The sequence below is a fragment of the Barbatula barbatula genome (assembly GCF_947034865.1).
Source record: "Barbatula barbatula genome assembly, chromosome: 25".
In the NCBI taxonomy this organism is placed as follows: domain Eukaryota; kingdom Metazoa; phylum Chordata; class Actinopteri; order Cypriniformes; family Nemacheilidae; genus Barbatula; species Barbatula barbatula.
In genome coordinates this window covers 6,631,697-6,651,254 of record NC_136788.1, presented here as the reverse complement: position 1 = coordinate 6,651,254, position 19,558 = coordinate 6,631,697, and the positions used below count along the sequence as shown (strand labels likewise).

At 41.2% G+C, this 19,558-nt stretch overlaps 1 protein-coding gene across 2 annotated transcripts in view; it reads left to right on the top strand.

Annotated features, from left to right (window-relative positions):
• The first annotated feature begins 10,693 nt into the window (after nucleotides 1-10,693).
• Nucleotides 10,694-19,558, top strand: part of dusp8a (dual specificity phosphatase 8a) — a 34,923-nt gene continuing 26,058 nt past the window's right edge. Inside the window, exons 1-2 of one of the 2 annotated variants that reach the window (XM_079450835.1) lie at nucleotides 10,694-11,084; nucleotides 16,391-16,746. In XM_079450835.1, the coding sequence (XP_079306961.1) occupies nucleotides 16,516-16,746 (231 nt within the window). In that variant the 5' untranslated portion in view covers nucleotides 10,694-11,084; nucleotides 16,391-16,515. The remainder of the gene's footprint in view (nucleotides 11,085-16,390; nucleotides 16,747-19,558) is intronic. The other variant, XM_079450836.1, reaches the window with a different exon arrangement.

Below are 19,558 nucleotides of genomic sequence, written 5' to 3'. Positions count from 1 at the left end.
AGTTCACCCAAAAATGAACTTTGTGTGATTTGTTTACTCGCCCACATGAAGTTAAACATGTTTAAAGAACTTCCGCCATCTTCGAAGAACAAACGAAGATATTTCCTCGTTTATTCATAGACATCATGGTGTCAGTTTTTGCTCTCGGGAACGCGCACCATACACTGACGAGACAGAGGAGAATATATCGATTCAAGTCGGTATTTTGGTTTGTTTTTCGCACATAAAGCATTCTCGTCGCTTCAAAAGAATTCGACTGAGCCACTTTGTATTAGATAGACTAATTTAACAATGTCATTGTACTTTTCTGGACCTTAGCATAAACTGACACCATGATGTCTATGAGGAGGCCTGGAAATCTCTCCCATGTCATCTTCATATCTTCATTTGTGATCCGAAGACGCCGGAAGTTCTCTAAACATGTTTAACGTCATGTGAATAAATGATACAAAATAGATTTTTGGGTGAACTTACCCTTTAACGCTTATTTTTACAGTAGGTCTATCGTTAAAAGGTTTTTTTGTTGTTACATTTCATTATTATTTATTGATTTACTTACGTGTTAGTTTAATAATTCAACCTACCACCTCTCAGTTATAAAAGTACTTGCTTATCACCTACATTAATAATATCAATACAATCAGAATTATGGGGACAAAAGTGGAAATATTTTCATTTCGGTTATTTTGTAAACATGTTGAATGTACAAAACTTATTTCCAATACAGTAACACATGTTATTACAATGAATGATTCTGCCATCGATTACTAATTGTTATTCCAATGTCCACATGTCACCAAACATTAACCACAGACTGCATTCCATTGAGACAGAAACGATTCTTTGGTCAAGTAGTAGCTGCTGCAGTATACGAATCAGTACATTTTGAACACAATCTCATGATTTTTCTATTCATTCAATTTTTTTTATCACAAGTACAGCTCAGGTTAACATGAACAAGGGAGATGCAATACTGAATATTTTACTGTTATTGTATGTTTAAATACTGTTTCATCCAATGTTGAAATATGTATTTATACAAAACACTCTGATTGTGTGCATGAGTTGGTTGATCGGAAACGTATGCACATATAAAAACTAGGACTGGAATATGATCTATTGATTGGAAAACTGTTTTGAAAGACACATTTGCATGTTATCTAAATGCTACTTTATAACCACATGTACATGTCTTCACACACCAAACATGCAAAGCAAGCATGCAAATTTGTCTTATAATTGTATCAGGCCAAACATACAATGGTTGCTGAATTACACTATAATAAAATAATATCCTGAGCAGCCATGGAAATTTACCATTTTTAGACATGAAAGGAACATCTGTATCAATCAAAGATAAAAGTTCTCCTTCAGATAAAAGTTTTTCACAGTGATGCCATAGAAGAACTACTTTTGTTTTCTCAAAGAACCATTAAGATTCACTAAAAGAAACAATTGTGCAACAAAAAGGTTCTATTGATGTTAAAGTCCCTTCTTCTGTCTTTCCACTGCATCATTTGACACCTTCTACTTCAAAACCTTTGCATTACGTACATTTTGCTTCTTCAATGTCGTAATTTTTTTGGCAATGACAACCCTTTTAGTCGGATCTAATGAGGCAAATTAAAAGTCTCCTCAAATATCTGTACGATCACGACATTCCTCTAGATTGACACTGTTGCAATCATTTTAAGCTACACCTATTGACCAGTATTAGACAACTTCCTGTGGGGTGAGTGAAAAGGGTGACTGAAGTGTTCGAGTGGTGAGAATAACAGGAAAAGAATGATGTAAACTCCTTCAGGGTGGACTTTCCAACATCATGCACCCCTAACAGTCTGGCCGAGTCTCAGGTTCACTTCGGCTGGGCTACACCTTTACAAACACTATTCCTATTTCCTATTTCTGCACTTCAGGAAATTCAGTTTTACATCATGAGTTTTCAATTCAGGTCCTTGAATACATCAACACGATATTTAAGGCTCTTTTACAGGTGTGTAGACGTTCTTTCAAGGGCAGTTGAAGAATGTCAAACAGTGCTTGAAGAAATCTCAGGTCAGAAAGCTAAACAAAAATGTTTTGTCACTGATACACAGGCCAAGGGCCTAAATCATCTTTCAGCCATCATAATAAACAATGTCTACATTTGTTGGCACACAAAACTGGAAAATTGACATGCTATCGCAAAATTCGAGTGCAACTACATGTTTGTCATTTAATTTTATGGCATGTACATGTTTTAATACTGTTTCCATCTATGTGAATATAGGCAAGTCCTCTTAAATTATAACATCAAAGGGTAACAAAGAAAAACCTATGTATGAGATATACAGTGGACAAAGAACACGGGACAGCTGCCAAGACACAGTTTACATGAATCAATGAAATTGATATGAAGGAAGGTAAGGATTCGGAGGGATGTAACTGGATGATCTTGTTTGTCACAAATATGTGATACTGTATACAGTATGTGACAACAAAACGCTGCAGCGTGGTTTCCAAATAAACCTGCGTCAGATTAAGCAAAGTTCTGCAGAGAAATACAAGTGAAGCACGAAATGCAAACCAGGTTGGTTTATAATTAAACACCACACGATTCAACCGGGAATTTTATGAAAACTTAAAATAGTGCTTTGTCCTATACGTCAGAGAATGGCTTAAAATAAATGTAAAGCTTTCCTGTAGCTCAGTGGTAAGAGCATTGGGTTAACAACGCAAGGTTGTGGGTTGGATCCAGAGGGTTGCAGATACCTATGTATAAATGTATAGGATAATGCTATGTAAGTCGCTTTGGATGAAAGCGTCTGCCAAATGCCTAAATGTGAATGTAATCAAGTTATGTTAAAACAAAAAACAAACAAAATGATTTGGATTAATACTGTGGAGTGGATCGATCTTGGATTGTTCACTGCTTCAGTGTTTCTCAGAATACAAACTACACAGAACTTCTCTCATGTACAATTTTTCTGTTTTTATTTTGTGAATATACAGTAAAAGTGTAGTTATTAACGTCAGTTGTTCACTTCTTTATTAAACACGTTTACTTTTTACGAATGTTAATCCCAATAAATTCAGTAATGTCATCTGGAGAAAGGTATATTTCAGATCGTATCCTGTCCTCACTCCTAGAGAGTAGTTCGTCACATTAACATTTTCTTTAGCGTTTGTTAAACACAAGTATCTGAATTTACTAAATCAAGTCCTTTGTAGTCTGTATTAAGAAAAATATTTTCTTTATGTTATTTACTTGTTTAAACGCTTTTGAAACAGCTATAAAGAATAGATACGTTGAAAAATACAGAAATGAGAACCGTTACTTGCGCTGGGAACCAAAAGGTAGGCGAAACACGAGGATGCCGCAGGTCGAAGGATGCTTTCGCCCACAGCAACAAGTGCGCTTGTCATCTAACTCCACATTATACAAAGAAGACTTACCTGAAGAATGACACATAACAGAAGCGCCGTGCCCTTACACGCTGTTATCAAAGCAAGACATCCCATTTTATTCTTATTTTAGTCCCGACCAGCGATGCTCATATCATGTTGTCATAAGTTTCAGCGCAACTTTTCGCACCGTTAAAACGGCTTTAAACTCGTTCGACCTTGCGGTTCCAGTGATGCGTAAGTCGTTGGGTGTCGTTTGCTGTCACGGGTATTAAATGCAGTGTTGTTAATGTGAACATTGTTAAAGTTCCGCCTCTGACCGCTCTCAAGCGTTACAGAACTCAACGCTTCACTCATCGCTTCAGTACATTAGCGAACGTACTGACCGCTATTCCTCCGCCCCCCCCCCCCCCAACTAAACTAAACAGGAAGTTATAACATCTATTTATTTTGAACATACCACTGTAGCGTTAGATTTATGGGAGTTTGGGAGACAGTCGGACTTCTTGTTACCCGCAGGACGCTTGTGAAAACATGTGTTTGCGCACTTTACATATATGTAAATATCATTCCAATTACATCACTGTAATGTGTGTAAAACACAACATGATAAAAACCACGCAAGGGCCTGTACCATGAAGCCGGTTTATATGGCAAGCCGAATTAGCTTTTAAGCGTTCTCGGGATATGAATGTTTGGTATCAACAATTCAATTTTTACTATTAAAAATGATAAATCTTGATATCAAGAATGGAATTTCTACTAGTAACAATTGATATTTTTGATATCAGCCATGACATTTTCACTGGTAAAAATGTGAATTTTTTATATCAACAATCGCGTCATCACTCGCAGAAACGTGTATTCTTGATATATGTAATTGAATTTCAACTAGTAAAAACATAATTCTTGATATATGTAATTGCATGTTTTGTTAAATAACACCTGCCATTCAAATTCAATTTCAGATATCAATAATTAATTTATAACATGTAAATAATCTTATTTCAGATATCTCTGAAAAGCAATTCTTACTAGTAAAAACATATTTTTTATATCAACAATTAACTCAATACTTGTAGAAATTTTAATTCCTCACATCAAGAATTCAATTTTCACTAGTTCTTGTGTATTCCTCATTCTTGATTTTTGTTCATATGTTGCATTTGGTATTTGTGATATCAGGAAATAGATTTCAGGTACCAATAAATCTGAGCATAATTGTAGATATCTACAATGGCTTTCTAGTAACATTACTAGTAAATTACTAGTAACAATCACATTCTTGATATCAAGAATTAACATTGTCATAAATGTAATTATTGATATCAGAAATAGCAATTGTTACTGGTATAAATTCCATTCTTGATATCAAAAATTATAATTTTTACTAGTAAAAATTGAATTGTTGATATAAAAAATGTATATCCTGAGAATGATTAAAGCCATCCAAGTAGCTCGGCTCGGTGACCATGAAAGTAGCTCGGCTCCAGAAAACGATGCAACTAATTCACAGTGGTTCCAATGGCTAGTTTTTTTATAATGTGTTATAAAATAAAAATACTAATATAAAATATATAAATATAAATTGCAAATATAAAATCAAATAATGGTTACTACATAGTTTTGATTTTAGAAATGACAATTGCTGGTTTTTCCTTATACTCGCAAGAAATCTATTTATTTGAAATTCCTTTATCTTACTACACACAATAAGTATTTCTTTGCATTTTTTACATTATTTTCTGTGCATACTGACAATTTTTATGCAGCCTTCTTTAGAATCAGCTTATCTGGTGTATTTTGTTCACATTTCTTCTGTAAACTATGGATGTAGACGCTTCAGTTTTCTTGGCAAGGTTGTGAAATGTCGTACCGTACAAGAACAGAGACACCAGTAACGTAAAATATAAATCTTCACATCACACGTATGCCCTAATGAAAAGCACATTACAAGTATCTCTTTAACTCTATCAGAGCGCACAGATAGTTTCACTTCATCACGTGCTTCGCCCTCATTAATAAATGGTAACTTATATAAGGCAGGATATTTTCATCCACTTTGGGGGCACACATATTAAACACATACTTCTGGATCAAAGGTTGAGTTGACAAAGAAACTCCATGAGCTGCTTCATGGTACCAACAAAGCTTGATCACGTTGGTTTGGTTTTGTCAACCCAAATCTAATCCTGTAACCCTGAGTTGTTCAGCTATATTCATGGTTCAGGCCCCAGGTCTGAAACATATTATAACATTACAATTTCCACTTATCCAACAAATATTTTAAAACGTATTATTTTAATATAGCTGCTCAGGTCAAACAGTCCATTTTAGAAGCTGAAACTTCCTGTTCCACAGTGTTTATTTGCACTTCCTTCTTTCCCAGCATTAGTCAAAGTGACCCATTCTGATTTCCATAACTTCTAAACAAAGGGTCTATCTGTGTCTTATAGCCCTGATAAAAAGAGTTGATGTTCATTCTGCAAAATGAAATACGACTGTATTGAACATTCTGGCAGTACACAGTAGGATTTCTCAAAAAAAGAGTGACGTTTGACTCCAGATTGTTGGGACGAAAATGATAGAAAACAACGTGTGTACAGGATGGAGAAATGTCACAAGCTATTTCAACTCATTTACCCGCAAATGTGTCATTATGAAACTAGAGAGAGAGAGAGAGAGAGAGAGAGAGAGAGAGAGAGAGAGAGAGAGAGAGAGAGAGATGGTTTTATGCTGTAAGACCATGTGTCAAAAATCATATTACTGTCACTGTACGCCATCAACACGATAACAACCTTACACTCATGTTTACTTAGTTTTGGACAAAAATAGCACTAATAATACTCAAACAATACCCGTGGGAATGAGCATTTTAATGCCTACGTAAATATTTAGAAGTTCTAAAACCTTTTATAGAGGTTTTGTTTACTACGATAATAGTCAGATATCTCTTCAGATATATCCATGTAAAGGGCCGTGGAGAGATGCCTGTGGGTCACTGTCCCATGTCTCCTGGGTGTGGGTGGTTCACTCAGGGATGTCATTATCCCTTTTCAATTAAAAACCAGTTCCTCTCTTCGATGAGTGGGCGTCATAAACAGAGAAACCTGGGGGACAAACATACAGATCATATCATGACCGCAATTCTTCCTCTTCCTCACTTCTATTGCACAAGCGTTATCGTTTCCAGCGGGTCTCTCACCTTATAGCTGGTGTGATGTTAAACGTTTCTATCCTGTCAGTCCACAAGAATTAACCACAAGAATGGATTCTAGACACACACGTTTAAGCGAAGGTTATTGGCCTTGGCTGGACTTTTGTGTGTAAACTTCCTCATTCTTTTTAATGTAACTCGTGGAGATTACTCAATTGTCCATCAAATGATGAAAAACACCTATAATTGTCATGATCCTGCCTCTCCTTGTCGTGGTTTTCGAGTCTTGTGGCAGGATCATGTCAGTCCCATGTGTTTTGTGTGGAGAAAGAGCATTGTTTTGGTTTGAGAAGCCATGCTCTCTCTCCAGTGTCTCGTCCTTTAGTCCCGCCCCCTTGTTTCCCCGGTTAGCGGTCCATTAGTGTTAGTCTTGTCTCCAGCCCTGATCCATCCTTCCCTTAGTGTTTCAGTCCCTTCACCTGCCTCGTGCAATCCTCCTGTTAGCTTTCCCTTAGTGTTTCATCCTTGTCACCTGTGGCCACTCTCCCTGTGTCATCAGTCCTTGTTAGTGTTTTCCCTTTATCAAGCCCCAGTTTTCCCTCTGTCCCTTGTCGGTTCATTGTCATTTTGTCATTATCCTACCTCCTCACGTCACCTTGTTGGATTATTCCTGTCTATGGATTATCGTGTTTGTTCCTGTTCTAAGTTTGTGGATTTTGTTGATTTACTATTCAAAGGACTTTGTTTGTTTTGTTCCCCATGTGGGAAGTTTTAGTTTACACTTTTGTCTTGTTTTAGATCGTGTTCTCCCCATCGAGGGTCTTTTGTTTAAATAAAGTTTTTGTTATTTAACTCTGCTGCCTGCGTTTGGGTTCTGTCCACACACCGTGACAGAATGAACCGACCACAGAGAACCCAGCAGGCATCCAGGGACCGTGAGCAGTCCTCTGCCAGCCAGGACCACCAGCATTGGTGGCAGTCGACTGCTGACTTAATACAGCGGGGCGATGGTCCTTTCCAGCCTCAGGGAGAGAGGTCCCTGAGTGAGTATGCTCGAGCGTCTGTGGCAAGACGGGGTTTTCTGCCAGAGACGCTCATGAATGCCTACTTCCTGGCAGGCCTCGTTAAGCCTCCACCGTTGGAGGAACGGGAGAGGCTGATCCGGGGGTCCTTTCAGCAACTGGTCAGCAGTCTTGCCTCCAGCTGCCCCTCGGCTTCGCACTCTCTCCTGCCTCCGATCCCAGAGAGTCGTTCCCTGAGAATCGGGGCCGTGGGCCTCTCCTCACCCTCTGCTCCACCACCAGCTAGCCTCCGTGGTAGGCGTGGACGGAGGGAGTCGGGGGACTCCCCGTCCGACTCTTCCAGCATGGAGATAGTGGGGTCCCCCACCGCTACTCTGCAGCCGGCCACACGTCCTGTGAGCCGGTCAAAGAGGAAGAAGCAGAGGAGAGTGGCACCATCCTGTCCTGCCCAGCAGCCGGTATCCAGCCCTGCCCAGGCGTCAAGTCCGGTGGTCCCAAGTCCGGTGGTCCCAAGTCCGGTGGTCCCAAGTCCGGTGGTCCCAAGTCCGGTGGTCCCAAGTCCGGTGGTCCCAAGTCCGGTGGTCCCAAGTCCGGTGGTCCCAAGTCCGGTGGTCCCAAGTCCGGTGGTCCCAAGTCCGGTGGTCCCAAGTCCGGTGGTCCCAAGTCCGGTGGTCCCAAGTCCGGTGGTCCCAAGTCCGGTGGTCCCAAGTCCGGTGGTCCCAAGTCCGGTGGTCCCAAGTCCGGTGGTCCCAAGTCCGGTGGTCCCAAGTCCGGTGGTCCCAAGTCCGGTGGTCCCAAGTCCGGTGGTCCCAAGTCCGGTGGTCCCAAGTCCGGTGTCAAGTCCTGCCCAGCCGGCCTTCCAGCCGGCGTCAAGTCCTGCCCAGCCGGCCTTCCAGCCGGCGTCAAGTCCTGCCCAGCCGGCCTTCCAGCCGGCGTCAAGTCCTGCCCAGCCGGCCTTCCAGCCGGCGTCAAGTCCTGCCCAGCCGGCCTTCCAGCCGGCGTCAAGTCCTGCCCAGCCGGCCTTCCAGCCGGCGTCAAGTCCTGCCCAGCCGGCCTTCCAGCCGGCGTCAAGTCCTGCCCAGCCGGCCTTCCAGCCGGCGTCAAGTCCTGCCCAGCCGGCCTTCCAGCCGGCGTCAAGTCCTGCCCAGCCGGCCTTCCAGCCGGCGTCAAGTCCTGCCCAGCCGGCCTTCCAGCCGGCGTCAAGTCCTGCCCAGCCGGCCCTCCAACCTACAAACCAGTCAGCCTTGCCCCAGCCGTTCCCTACTACGGCCGTCCTGTCATGCCCTACCCCTTCTAGTTCCTCCCACTCCAAGAGAGGTATCCCTACCATGCCCAGGCCTTCCTATCCCACCCCTCCGCCCAGCTCTAGGAAGCAGGGTCCTGTCCCTCCTAAGTCCCCACCCAGTTATGTTCCCAAGTTTTTCCCACCAATTCCGCCTCCCCCCTTCCCATTGATGTTTATTTTATTGTCCAACCCCAATCCCTTTCTAGTCATGTCAGCCCTGCCCCTAGTGTGTTCTGTTCTGTGTTTGTGGTGTCTGTCCTCCTGTCTGTCAGTCTTGTCATGTTTAGTGTGATCTTGAAGAACTCCTGGAGGAGTTCTTTAAGGCGGGCGCTCTGTCATGATCCTGCCTCTCCTTGTCGTGGTTTTCGAGTCTTGTGGCAGGATCATGTCAGTCCCATGTGTTTTGTGTGGAGAAAGAGCATTGTTTTGGTTTGAGAAGCCATGCTCTCTCTCCAGTGTCTCGTCCTTTAGTCCCGCCCCCTTGTTTCCCCGGTTAGCGGTCCATTAGTGTTAGTCTTGTCTCCAGCCCTGATCCATCCTTCCCTTAGTGTTTCAGTCCCTTCACCTGCCTCGTGCAATCCTCCTGTTAGCTTTCCCTTAGTGTTTCATCCTTGTCACCTGTGGCCACTCTCCCTGTGTCATCAGTCCTTGTTAGTGTTTTCCCTTTATCAAGCCCCAGTTTTCCCTCTGTCCCTTGTCGGTTCATTGTCATTTTGTCATTATCCTACCTCCTCACGTCACCTTGTTGGATTATTCCTGTCTATGGATTATCGTGTTTGTTCTAAGTTTGTGGATTTTGTTGATTTACTATTCAAAGGACTTTGTTTGTTTTGTTCCCCATGTGGGAAGTTTTAGTTTACACTTTTGTCTTGTTTTAGATCGTGTTCTCCCCATCGAGGGTCTTTTGTTTAAATAAAGTTTTTGTTATTTAACTCTGCTGCCTGCGTTTGGGTTCTGTCCACACACCGTGACAATAATTTAGATGTTTACCATTTTAATTTTTTTCTTTTTGTGTGTGCGCGCATGAAAACGTCAGCTCGGGAGGTAGGAACCCGGCACCAGTCATGTCAGGCCACGTGAAGGCCACAGAATATTGGCCTTTTTTGAGATCATTAACTAAGTTTAACTGTGAATATTTACTTCGTTTTATCTCCCTAAATACCGCCTTCTGAGACCTTGTGGGAAAATTCGGGCAGTTCAGTGTATTTGCAGATGCATTTTGATCACTACTATAATAACGTACTGATACATTTATCTACGTATAGTTTGGCGTGTTTAACCCGTTTAGATGTGATAAAACTGTCATTTGCCAATCATCTGTTAACTATGGACAGTGATGTTTTATGTACAACATCTGGAAAATGCATTTCGTATGCGGCATACAGTGTGTTGGATAATTCACCACTAGATGGAAACGTTTTACTGTACATACATTACCGCTGCAATACTCTCTCTATGCCAAAAGAGGGCGAACTTATTCGGCACGAACTTAAAGACTGTCACTGTCATAAATGCACTTTCTGTAAATTTTAAATAACATTTTAACCTGATATCGAATCCCAATTATTAAGCAAATTTAAACAATGACATTTTCCAATATTTATTTAATTCAATGCATGCATTCGGCATATGCTTTTATTCTGACTTTGTATGTATGTGTGTCTTCTGGGAGTCAAACATTTGACATTTGTCAACTAAACAACAAGATCATTTTGTTCAGTACGACCGTTTTTCATTCAACTAAACAAAGTAGCACTAAATATTCACCCCGACGAGTGACCTACAAAGTGCGCACTAACCCTAACACGCAGCTCTCTTTAAAGCCTCCGTGTCCCTTTAATCTGCGGATCTGCGCGCTGACGTCAGCGAACCCCTGGGCCACGGGCTGCCATTGGCTGGCGGTTACGTCAGTGGCATTTTTTTCCCTCCTGAACCATGACCTCATCGTTAGTTCATTTATGGTGCCAAAGTGCACCTTCTGTTTTCCCGACTGCCTAATATCTGCATTCGCTTATCTGTATATTCGGCCACGATATATGTGTATAGATATCGATATATATCGCCGGCCCGGATGCGGTTTGAACGGTTTCAGATGATCGCATGTGTCAGTAGGACACGCTCATCCACAGTCATCAGTATTTACCAGCAGTGACGTCTATTGGCGAATGGCTTCGCATCGGAGCGCGGTGCCCTACATGGAGACCAGCTGAAACACTCGGGATCGGGGCAAACAGAGGTGAGTGCGGGGTATGAAGGGGCGTATCGACATTTGAGACCTTAGATTTAGCCGCGCGCGCGTCGGTTTATTTCATGATAGTGAAATAGCGACGATAGTTTGGGGATGGACGTACGTTACTGGCGCGTGACGACCATAGTCGCCCGCTCATGTGTCTCAATGACATTTAAAGTAGACTTGCATTTCATTTTCTTGCACTTATCCATCGTCATTTATCTCGCACGGTCGTCGTTATGTCGTGCATGTGATATCTCAGAGAGGGAGAACGGCACAATGTGACACGCTTGTGGGTTGTAATCGAAATGTTTACATGGCAGCATGCAGGCAGTGATAGCTTTGTCCGTCGATGACCGCCGCAGGCCTCTGCATCATATTTATAAACATCACACATGTTCCTTCGTGTGATAATAAGTCAATATATTTGTAAGATTCATTTGATCTGATATTTTTGTTCGTTTATTCGACCTATAGTGCACATATACATATACAAGGGTATGTACATATATTTATTTATCATTTTCTTATTCAGGATCATTTATTTATAACGATTTCTCAAGCACCATTCACAATTTTGCATTGTTGCAACGCAGCTACAGAAGACATATTGCAGGACCAAAGCAGAAGACTCTCTTGTGGTTGAGAAATTGAAACGACTAATAACCAGTAAAAACTGATTTAATTAGTTATTGGTAATAAGGACTCATATTTTGTAAAGCGGAGAGGTTTACAAAAGATCTGTCCTATAGATAGATTTGTCCAATTGCGTAATTTTGTGGACTTGCTGCTTGTACTTCCCCAAGATTTCCTAATATGTTCTATGCAGTAGTCGTTAAAATAGACACTTATGAATTTGACTGCTCAAGATTGAAATATACTGGTGTGGTGATTGATGATATCAATGTTTTTTTTTGTTAATGGGAGAGTTAAAATATTTATTCACCATCGTGTCGATTCAAACCCGTGTGACTCTCTTTCAACTGCAGAACACGGAAGAAGATATTTTGAAGAATGTTGGTAATCAAACAGCATTGACCCCCGATGACTTCCACAAAACCACAGGGACATTTCTCAAAATGTCTTCTTATTTGTTCTGCAAACGAAAAAGCCATATACAGGTTTTGAACTACATGAGCATGAATAGATTGTGACAGCTTTTTCTTGCGCCATGATGTAAGGGACAGATTGACTCATGTTCAATAAATCGAACTCATCGCAACAGATGATATCATCGCGGTAATGATTAACAAGTGCATTCAGGGAACAATGGTCTGTATAAACACGTGTATTGCACCAAATAAGTAATGTCACCCGTGTAGTTAATGTACAACCCGGATTAGGATATAATGTGGTTTCCGTTGTCCCCCGTTCAGTAAAATTAGTTCGCAGTGTGATAGAGCGATCGCTATCACTTTAAACGCAGATGTGCGGTAAGGTGTTTGTCAAACGTTGTTCAGGCCTCTGTTTGTTTTGCTTTGGTTTAGCTTCCAACAACAAAAATTCCTGACCTTTTCAAGCACCTTTCGAGCGTCATTTCTCGGCATGCTACTGTCGGAAGCGGTGTCAAACCCCAAGAAATCAATAGATCATCCGTTTGTAATGTTTCCAGCTCTGGGACGGGAGGAATAGCCTCTGCAACTTCGCATGCCCAGTCACCTTTAACTTCTCTTTCCTTTTTAAGAGTCTGTTGCCATGGCAACCGCGTCATCTCAGCCTAATTCCACATCAGCGTTTAGCACCGCTGTTTTTGTCTCTGTTTTTCAAGGAAAATCAAGAAAATATCAAGACAAACGTGCATAAGCATGCATGTTGACAAATGAATGCACTGCTTGCAACTAACATAACAAAGTGTGCCACACCTTGTTGCCTTTGTAACCGCAATGCATGTGAGCATGTCAGGCAGTTGGCGTATTAAATAATAGTGTGGTAAATCTTCGAGAGGGGATACGCACCTTCTCCTTTCCACATGCTTGGTGTCAAACTGCAATGCACAGCCTTGTGCATCCCCCTCCCCACGCCGCAACTCGCAGCCCGAGTTGTCAGGCAGAAGGAACGCCATTAGACACATGCAGCGTCAGCCCTTGTTATGCTCTTACGTGCCTTCACTCTGCTGGCAAGTTCTTCATCTCATCCTGTAGGCCACGGGGGGCTGTTGTCGTCTGATTGATCAGCCGAGCAGGAGAGGGTTTTCTTGTCTTGAAGGTGTGGCTGTACCTCCTTTCCACAGAGATCAGACTCATGTAAGGGTGGTAAGCAGGTTTTGATATCATTATTGAGCGCCTGGTATTCTGCATGTTTTTGGCTGAGATGCGGGTTATGGTTGCGTACCGCGACTGGAAACTGATCAAAACAAAGGCATCCATATTGGGATGCTGATTGCGTGAGGCTGGTCCTCCGGTCGCTGCACAGCAGGCAGCAGCTCGCAGATGCACTAGGTTTGTTTACGTGGACTTGAAAATGAGCCTTTCATCCGGACACTGATGGATGTTTATTTGACTTCAAACTTGCTGAAAGTGAATTAATATACTGTCGATAAAAATAGATTGCATGTTTGTGTACATTCTCCTTGAATGTTTATTTTTGGATCCATGTGAGACTTTATTTCCAACACAGCAAAATTCCAAATGTGGAATTTTAGAGTATTTATATGCATACGTGTGTGCAGCGTGTATATGCATAAATCTCTCCCTGCTCACTTCTGCATGGCACTGCAGATATCTAAACGTTGCAGCATCACCCTCCCTTAATGCAGCAGCAGAAAGAAAGCATGAGAATCAGAATGAACGTCTGAAAGTTTAAAGGAGCCAAGTCATGGTTATTATTGTAAATCATAAAAGAATCAAGTTATAATAAAACTGGGACTGAGACCAATTGTGCTAATTAAAATGAAGTGCTTTTTTCGCTGGTCTTTAATAAAACTCACTTTTATATATGAGCAGTTCATTTGCAAAAAACTAAGTTTTTTGGTTAAAATCAAGAGTTTTTAATGTGCATTCCAATTCATATTGATCAAACTGCACTTGGGTTGTTTAAATTAAGTCACAACTGACAAAACACAGCTAACTAACACAATAAAACACTAAAAAAAACATGACAACATAACAAAAACCGTGATTTTTAAAGGAATTTAAAAGGAGTTATTGCCAATAAACTCTTATTATACATATTAGATATACACATGTTACGTTTAGTTGTTTTTCTTCTGGAAATACGGATCAAAACATTGAGTCGGAGTGCACGCAGTCATTTTTTCCAGTAAAATTATTTCTGCAATGGGAATGTCCTGACCCCTGTTCTGTTTGGTAAAAGCAAGCAGTAAATTACATTCAGCGATGCAATGTAAACAAAAGTTTTTTTTTTATTAGAACCCTTTTATACATCCTGTCTAAACGTCCTGTTTAATAGGAAATACATCAAAACAGAAATAAAACTACAAGTGGAGATTTAATTTCTGATGTTAATGAACAAATAAAAAAATGTGTTCTATATGATATTTTGATACCGAGTTAGATTATTCAAAATGGAAAATGTACAAACAAATGAAAGTAAATATAAAATAGTAACTATTACAAAATGTGAAACAACAGATATTTTCGAAATGTTAATAACCCGTCTTACAGTCTGGTGCTTAACACACTGTTCGTAAAAAACCTCTTATCCTGACCATCTGCTTAACCAGCAGCAAAACCTGTGCGGTCTTTGTTTGTTACGTCATCTCTGCTTAGCCGATTGCTAAAGTTATGCACATAGCTGTATGTAGTACGCAGGAAAGGGTTTTTATCCTTTTACATAAACGCTTAGGTGTGGAGACACCTATCTAAGCTTATCAAGCAGAATGTGTCATTCAGTAGCACGTCTATCCGGTTGGAGGAGAAAGCTTATCTCCTTCCACTTTCACTTTTGGTGTGGTTAACCTTCCATTAGAAAGACAGAACAGGAGCCAGTCAGCCAGCCAAAGCTATGTATTTTTGATGACTGGTACGGAGTAGAGTTGACTTTGGAGGAATAAGGTTGACTTGAGACATTTTAAGAGAGTACAACTCAAATTGTGCAATTGCTTATTGGTAAAATATACTGTATATTGCATGTTTTATGATGAAACATAATATGAAAACTAGTCACGACACAATTAATAACCAACGGGAAATAAAGTTATTTATCATATTTAATGTTATTTAATGTTATTTTTGTATGTGCTTGCATTGAAAAATCTCAAATTAGTAATTGTTACCTTTTGTTGCACTTCAGAACCCAACAGAGTCATTTGAATTAGTTTAATGATGGATTTTGTAAGATTTTTGTATAAAGGTTATGAATATTTCAATTTACTGTATTGTTGCAGTAGTTGCTCATGCGCAATGAACCTCTGTCTGTGGCCTTTTGCTCTCCGTGATGTAAATGTGTGGCGTGTTGATTGAATCTTTTGAATGTCACTTGAACTCTAAAGCAGTTCCTGCCCTTTCAGGCCGGAGCAAAACTCATACAGCCAATTTCATACAGTCTCTCTTTCTATACCTCACAGATGCCTGTCCTTCAGCACAGATGTACAAACTAAACAAAGTCACGTACAATGAATGCACACAACCATTTTCAGTCGGCCAAGTGGAACATCTAGGCTAAATGTGCTTCTTCAATAGCAGGATTATTGAAAGGACTATACTTGCAGCCAGGGCTAAAAATGGCACATTTCTCCAGTCTGTTACATAATCTGTATTGGCCACATCCTCTCTGGCTGTAATACAAGCAAGGTCAATATGCATCACATGTTTGCTGATCAGTTTTGACCTTCATTCTTATTAATACTGGTCTGTGTGCAAAGAAAATTTAGCATAAAGTATAACTTGGATAACGTGAATAAATACGGGCTATTTTGACTTTGTGTCATTGAACCTTAATCAAGGTCATGGAGCTCCATTCAGATGTCTGTACCAATAATTTGAAAAATGTAAGAACAGTTTATGTAATGAGAGCGTTAGCGCCCCCTGTGACAGCGCTGAGAATTTAATGTGTACTCTTATAATTGCAGTCCGACACTTTTTGGAACGCAGCTTGTTTTTGGGAGCCAACATATTTACATTCATTCACTTGCAGAGCGTATGTTTAGAGCCTAAATATTTGTATTTGTGACACTATTTTCTTTTGATTTGGAACTAGTCGAATTGGCTTATTTAAGGTATCTAGGTTTTTCTAGTAGTAGACGAGTAGTTTTGGTTTACTAGTTTGTAAAACACATAATGTTTTGTGCTTTTCCCCTTTATGTTTAATGGTGAGTTGTCTTTAATACGGTCGCTTTTGTTTTCTTCCCGCAGACAACATGTGCACCTTCATGTGTGTCCGTGAGCCACTTCAGTGATTTGATCATCACTGATCCACCACCTCTGTCTTGGTCGAGTCGTGAGTAACCCTCATCCAGAGAGGGCTGGTGGATACTTCCATGGCGGGTGAAAAGAGCCGTCGTAGCACCATGGATATCAAGCGCCTTGCGGGCCTGCTTCAGCGGGGAGCCGGCCGCTTGCTGGTCATCGACAGTCGGACATTCTCGGAGTACAATGCCTCGCATGTGCACGGTGCAGTCAATGTCTGCTGCTCCAAACTCGTCAAGAGAAGACTTCAACAAGACAAGGTGTCGGTTACCGAGCTCCTGCAACCCAACGGAAAGGTCAAGGTATCAAGTGTGTGTTTGAGAGAGTGTGTGTGTGTAAGCGGAGTATGTGTAATGTTGTCTGACTATCAGGGGCATCGGAAAAGAGGTTGATGTCAGTAAGTGGACAACGGCAACCTTTGAAGAGTTCAGTTAACAGATCTGTTAGTTTTGTGTGGATTTCACAACCATGTCACTTCACAGTATTGTAATGAATTAATATTTACTTGTGAACATGCATTAAAGAGTCCCTGTTTTGGCACCAGCTCGCAACAGCTGAGGTCAAATTCATATGCATGTATAGTATTTGACAGTTTCTTAGGTTGAATGATTTTTTAATTAGGTTTAGTAGTCAAGAACCAGTGAGATGAAGAGAATGTCTGAGTAGGACAAACTGCAGATCAGCAGTCTTTGGCTTGATGGTTGACATCTTCTGGCTAGCAGCTACCCTTGATCTTCTCAGCTCGCACAACTCTAAATTTGGCAGACCACTGTAGGTTTATTGGTTATCAGAGGCTCTGAAATTGGAGACTTGAGTTTTCCATGACTTCTGCATTGAATATGACATAATTTTTTCCTGTCTGGCTGGCATGCCAAGTCTTTGTATTTTTAGGCACTTTGTGATAGTGACCTAACTCTTAAGGGGAAATCCAAGCACTGACAGATGTCACCTAAAACTCCATGTCATAGCTGATGAGGTCAATTTAGGAAACTAATCTGAGCTGTTATTGTACACAGTACTTTTCAAAAATTGCATTGCCTTGCTATCAATTACACCAATGCCTTCCTGACACCACTTGTCTCTTTGATTGCTGATTCATGGAAGTCATTTTGTGGGTTTCTTATGATAAAGTTCCTGACCTGTCATGCAGACAGTCTATTTTGTGCTTTTCCAGTTCCTTCTTTTAAGGCGCAGCTGTGCGTTGACAGAAGTAGGTGCAGGTGCTTGCCTCCATTTTAAGAGATACTGTAACTCTTGTCTTGTGGGTTTCTGAGTTATAGGCCTCTGTTATTTTTGTTTGGTGAGATTGTGGGGTAGGACCTTATCTGAACATTGACATTTAACCGTGTCTGAATGTTTATTTTTGTAATACATTTTGGTGCCACTATTAGGGCACTTAACAACCAACCTTATTGAACTATTCAGGACCACTTGGTGCTTATGTAAACCCTGTGTAGTTCTTTTAAAGCTGTATGCTTAAGCTGTGTCTGAGAACTTTTTGTTGGCCCATAAACATGTCAGCTCTGGGCCTTTGTTTACTATTTGATTCCAAAAGAGCACAAAAAGTGGGGGCTTTGAATGTGATCTGCTGGTCAAAACCAGTGCCATCTGATCATAACAGAGTAGCACTGTTTTCCTGGATCCATCTTTCGCTACTTTCCGCCTTTCTTTCCACAGCTGAGCCTAGAGGCTGTGTGGCTTTTATTATCTCCCTCAGTAAAGAGGATAACGGTCGTGATTAATGCAAGTCCTGGATAAAGCTGGAGCTATCTGGGTGTTAAGGGGGAGGGGAGCGGGGATGGGGTGAATTCTGGAAACCCTTTGTTATTGGATAAGCATGACATCATAATCTTTAATGCGGCCACTGGCAGAGCGCTGGCTGAGCACGTGCAAATCTTCTACACGACCAGCGCAGGATTCAGACAAAACCCTACCCCCCTCAACTGCTTTGGACACCTGCCATTACCAGAAGTTGTGGCATCAATGTGTGAGCTGAAAGTAACGACAGCACCGCAACCAAAGGCCACCAGTGTGGGCCATTGTGTGTATGAATAAAGGAAGGAAGTGAAAGAGGGCATTAATGGATGGGCAGCACACATCCACACTGAGATAATGCCTGAGGTCCCCCACAGCTCTGTGTTCGGCCCATTTCAGATTACATCAGCGGAAGGCAACATATGCACCCAGTTGCCTGGCCTGCGTTGTAAATGGGTCAGTGTTAAGTGCAGTAGATAGAGTGCAATGGTACAAGAGCAGGACTTCCTCCACAGTGACGAATGGCCTTGGTTTATGGTAATCTGTGCTGCTGAATGTTCCATTGAGCTGGTACTGACAGATGGCTCTGTGGTCGCCCAGAGCGAAGACAGACGCATTGGCAGATCTGAAGGGCATACTGATTCAACAATGGCCTAAGAAAGGAAGATAATTATTTGTGACTTGACAACATGGTTTTATCTTGTTACAAAGCATAACTCCTTAAAGGGATGGTTCACCCAAAAATGGTTATCATTTACTCACCCTTAGTCACTGTCTAACACCTTTAGTTTCCAATGAAGGCAGGAAAGCTGTAAAGGCTTGTAACAACATGAAGATGAGTAAATGATGAAAGACTTCTCATTTTTGAGTGAATTGTCCCTTTAAAAACCACCCCTTCCAGTAATATTTACAGATTGCTTTATATTACACCCAGGAGATAGAAAGTAAAAGTATATGGATAAGGACTGGCAATGCCAAAAGCCACGGAAATTACCCAACTATACTGATTTTGGCTATGTTGTTGACTATGTAATGATCTGTCTACTGAGCATGGTGCAAAAGGACAGAGCACATACTTGTCAACAGGTTAAATTGTTACAAATGCACTGAGTGAGAATTCTCACGAAGATATATGTGACCACACAGGCACAGTGAGGAGATAAGAATAGAGATTGAATGTGTCATTTTTAAATCCCGCTGATGTCACGGCATTCAAACCATCTACATATATTACAGATCTCTCCAGTGACTTTGAGACCATGCTGTGGACACGTTTGTATTTCTGGGTGACACCTAGCTATTACTGAACCTCTGTATAGCTTGGTTTAGTAATAAGTGGGTACCTAATTACAACCCGAT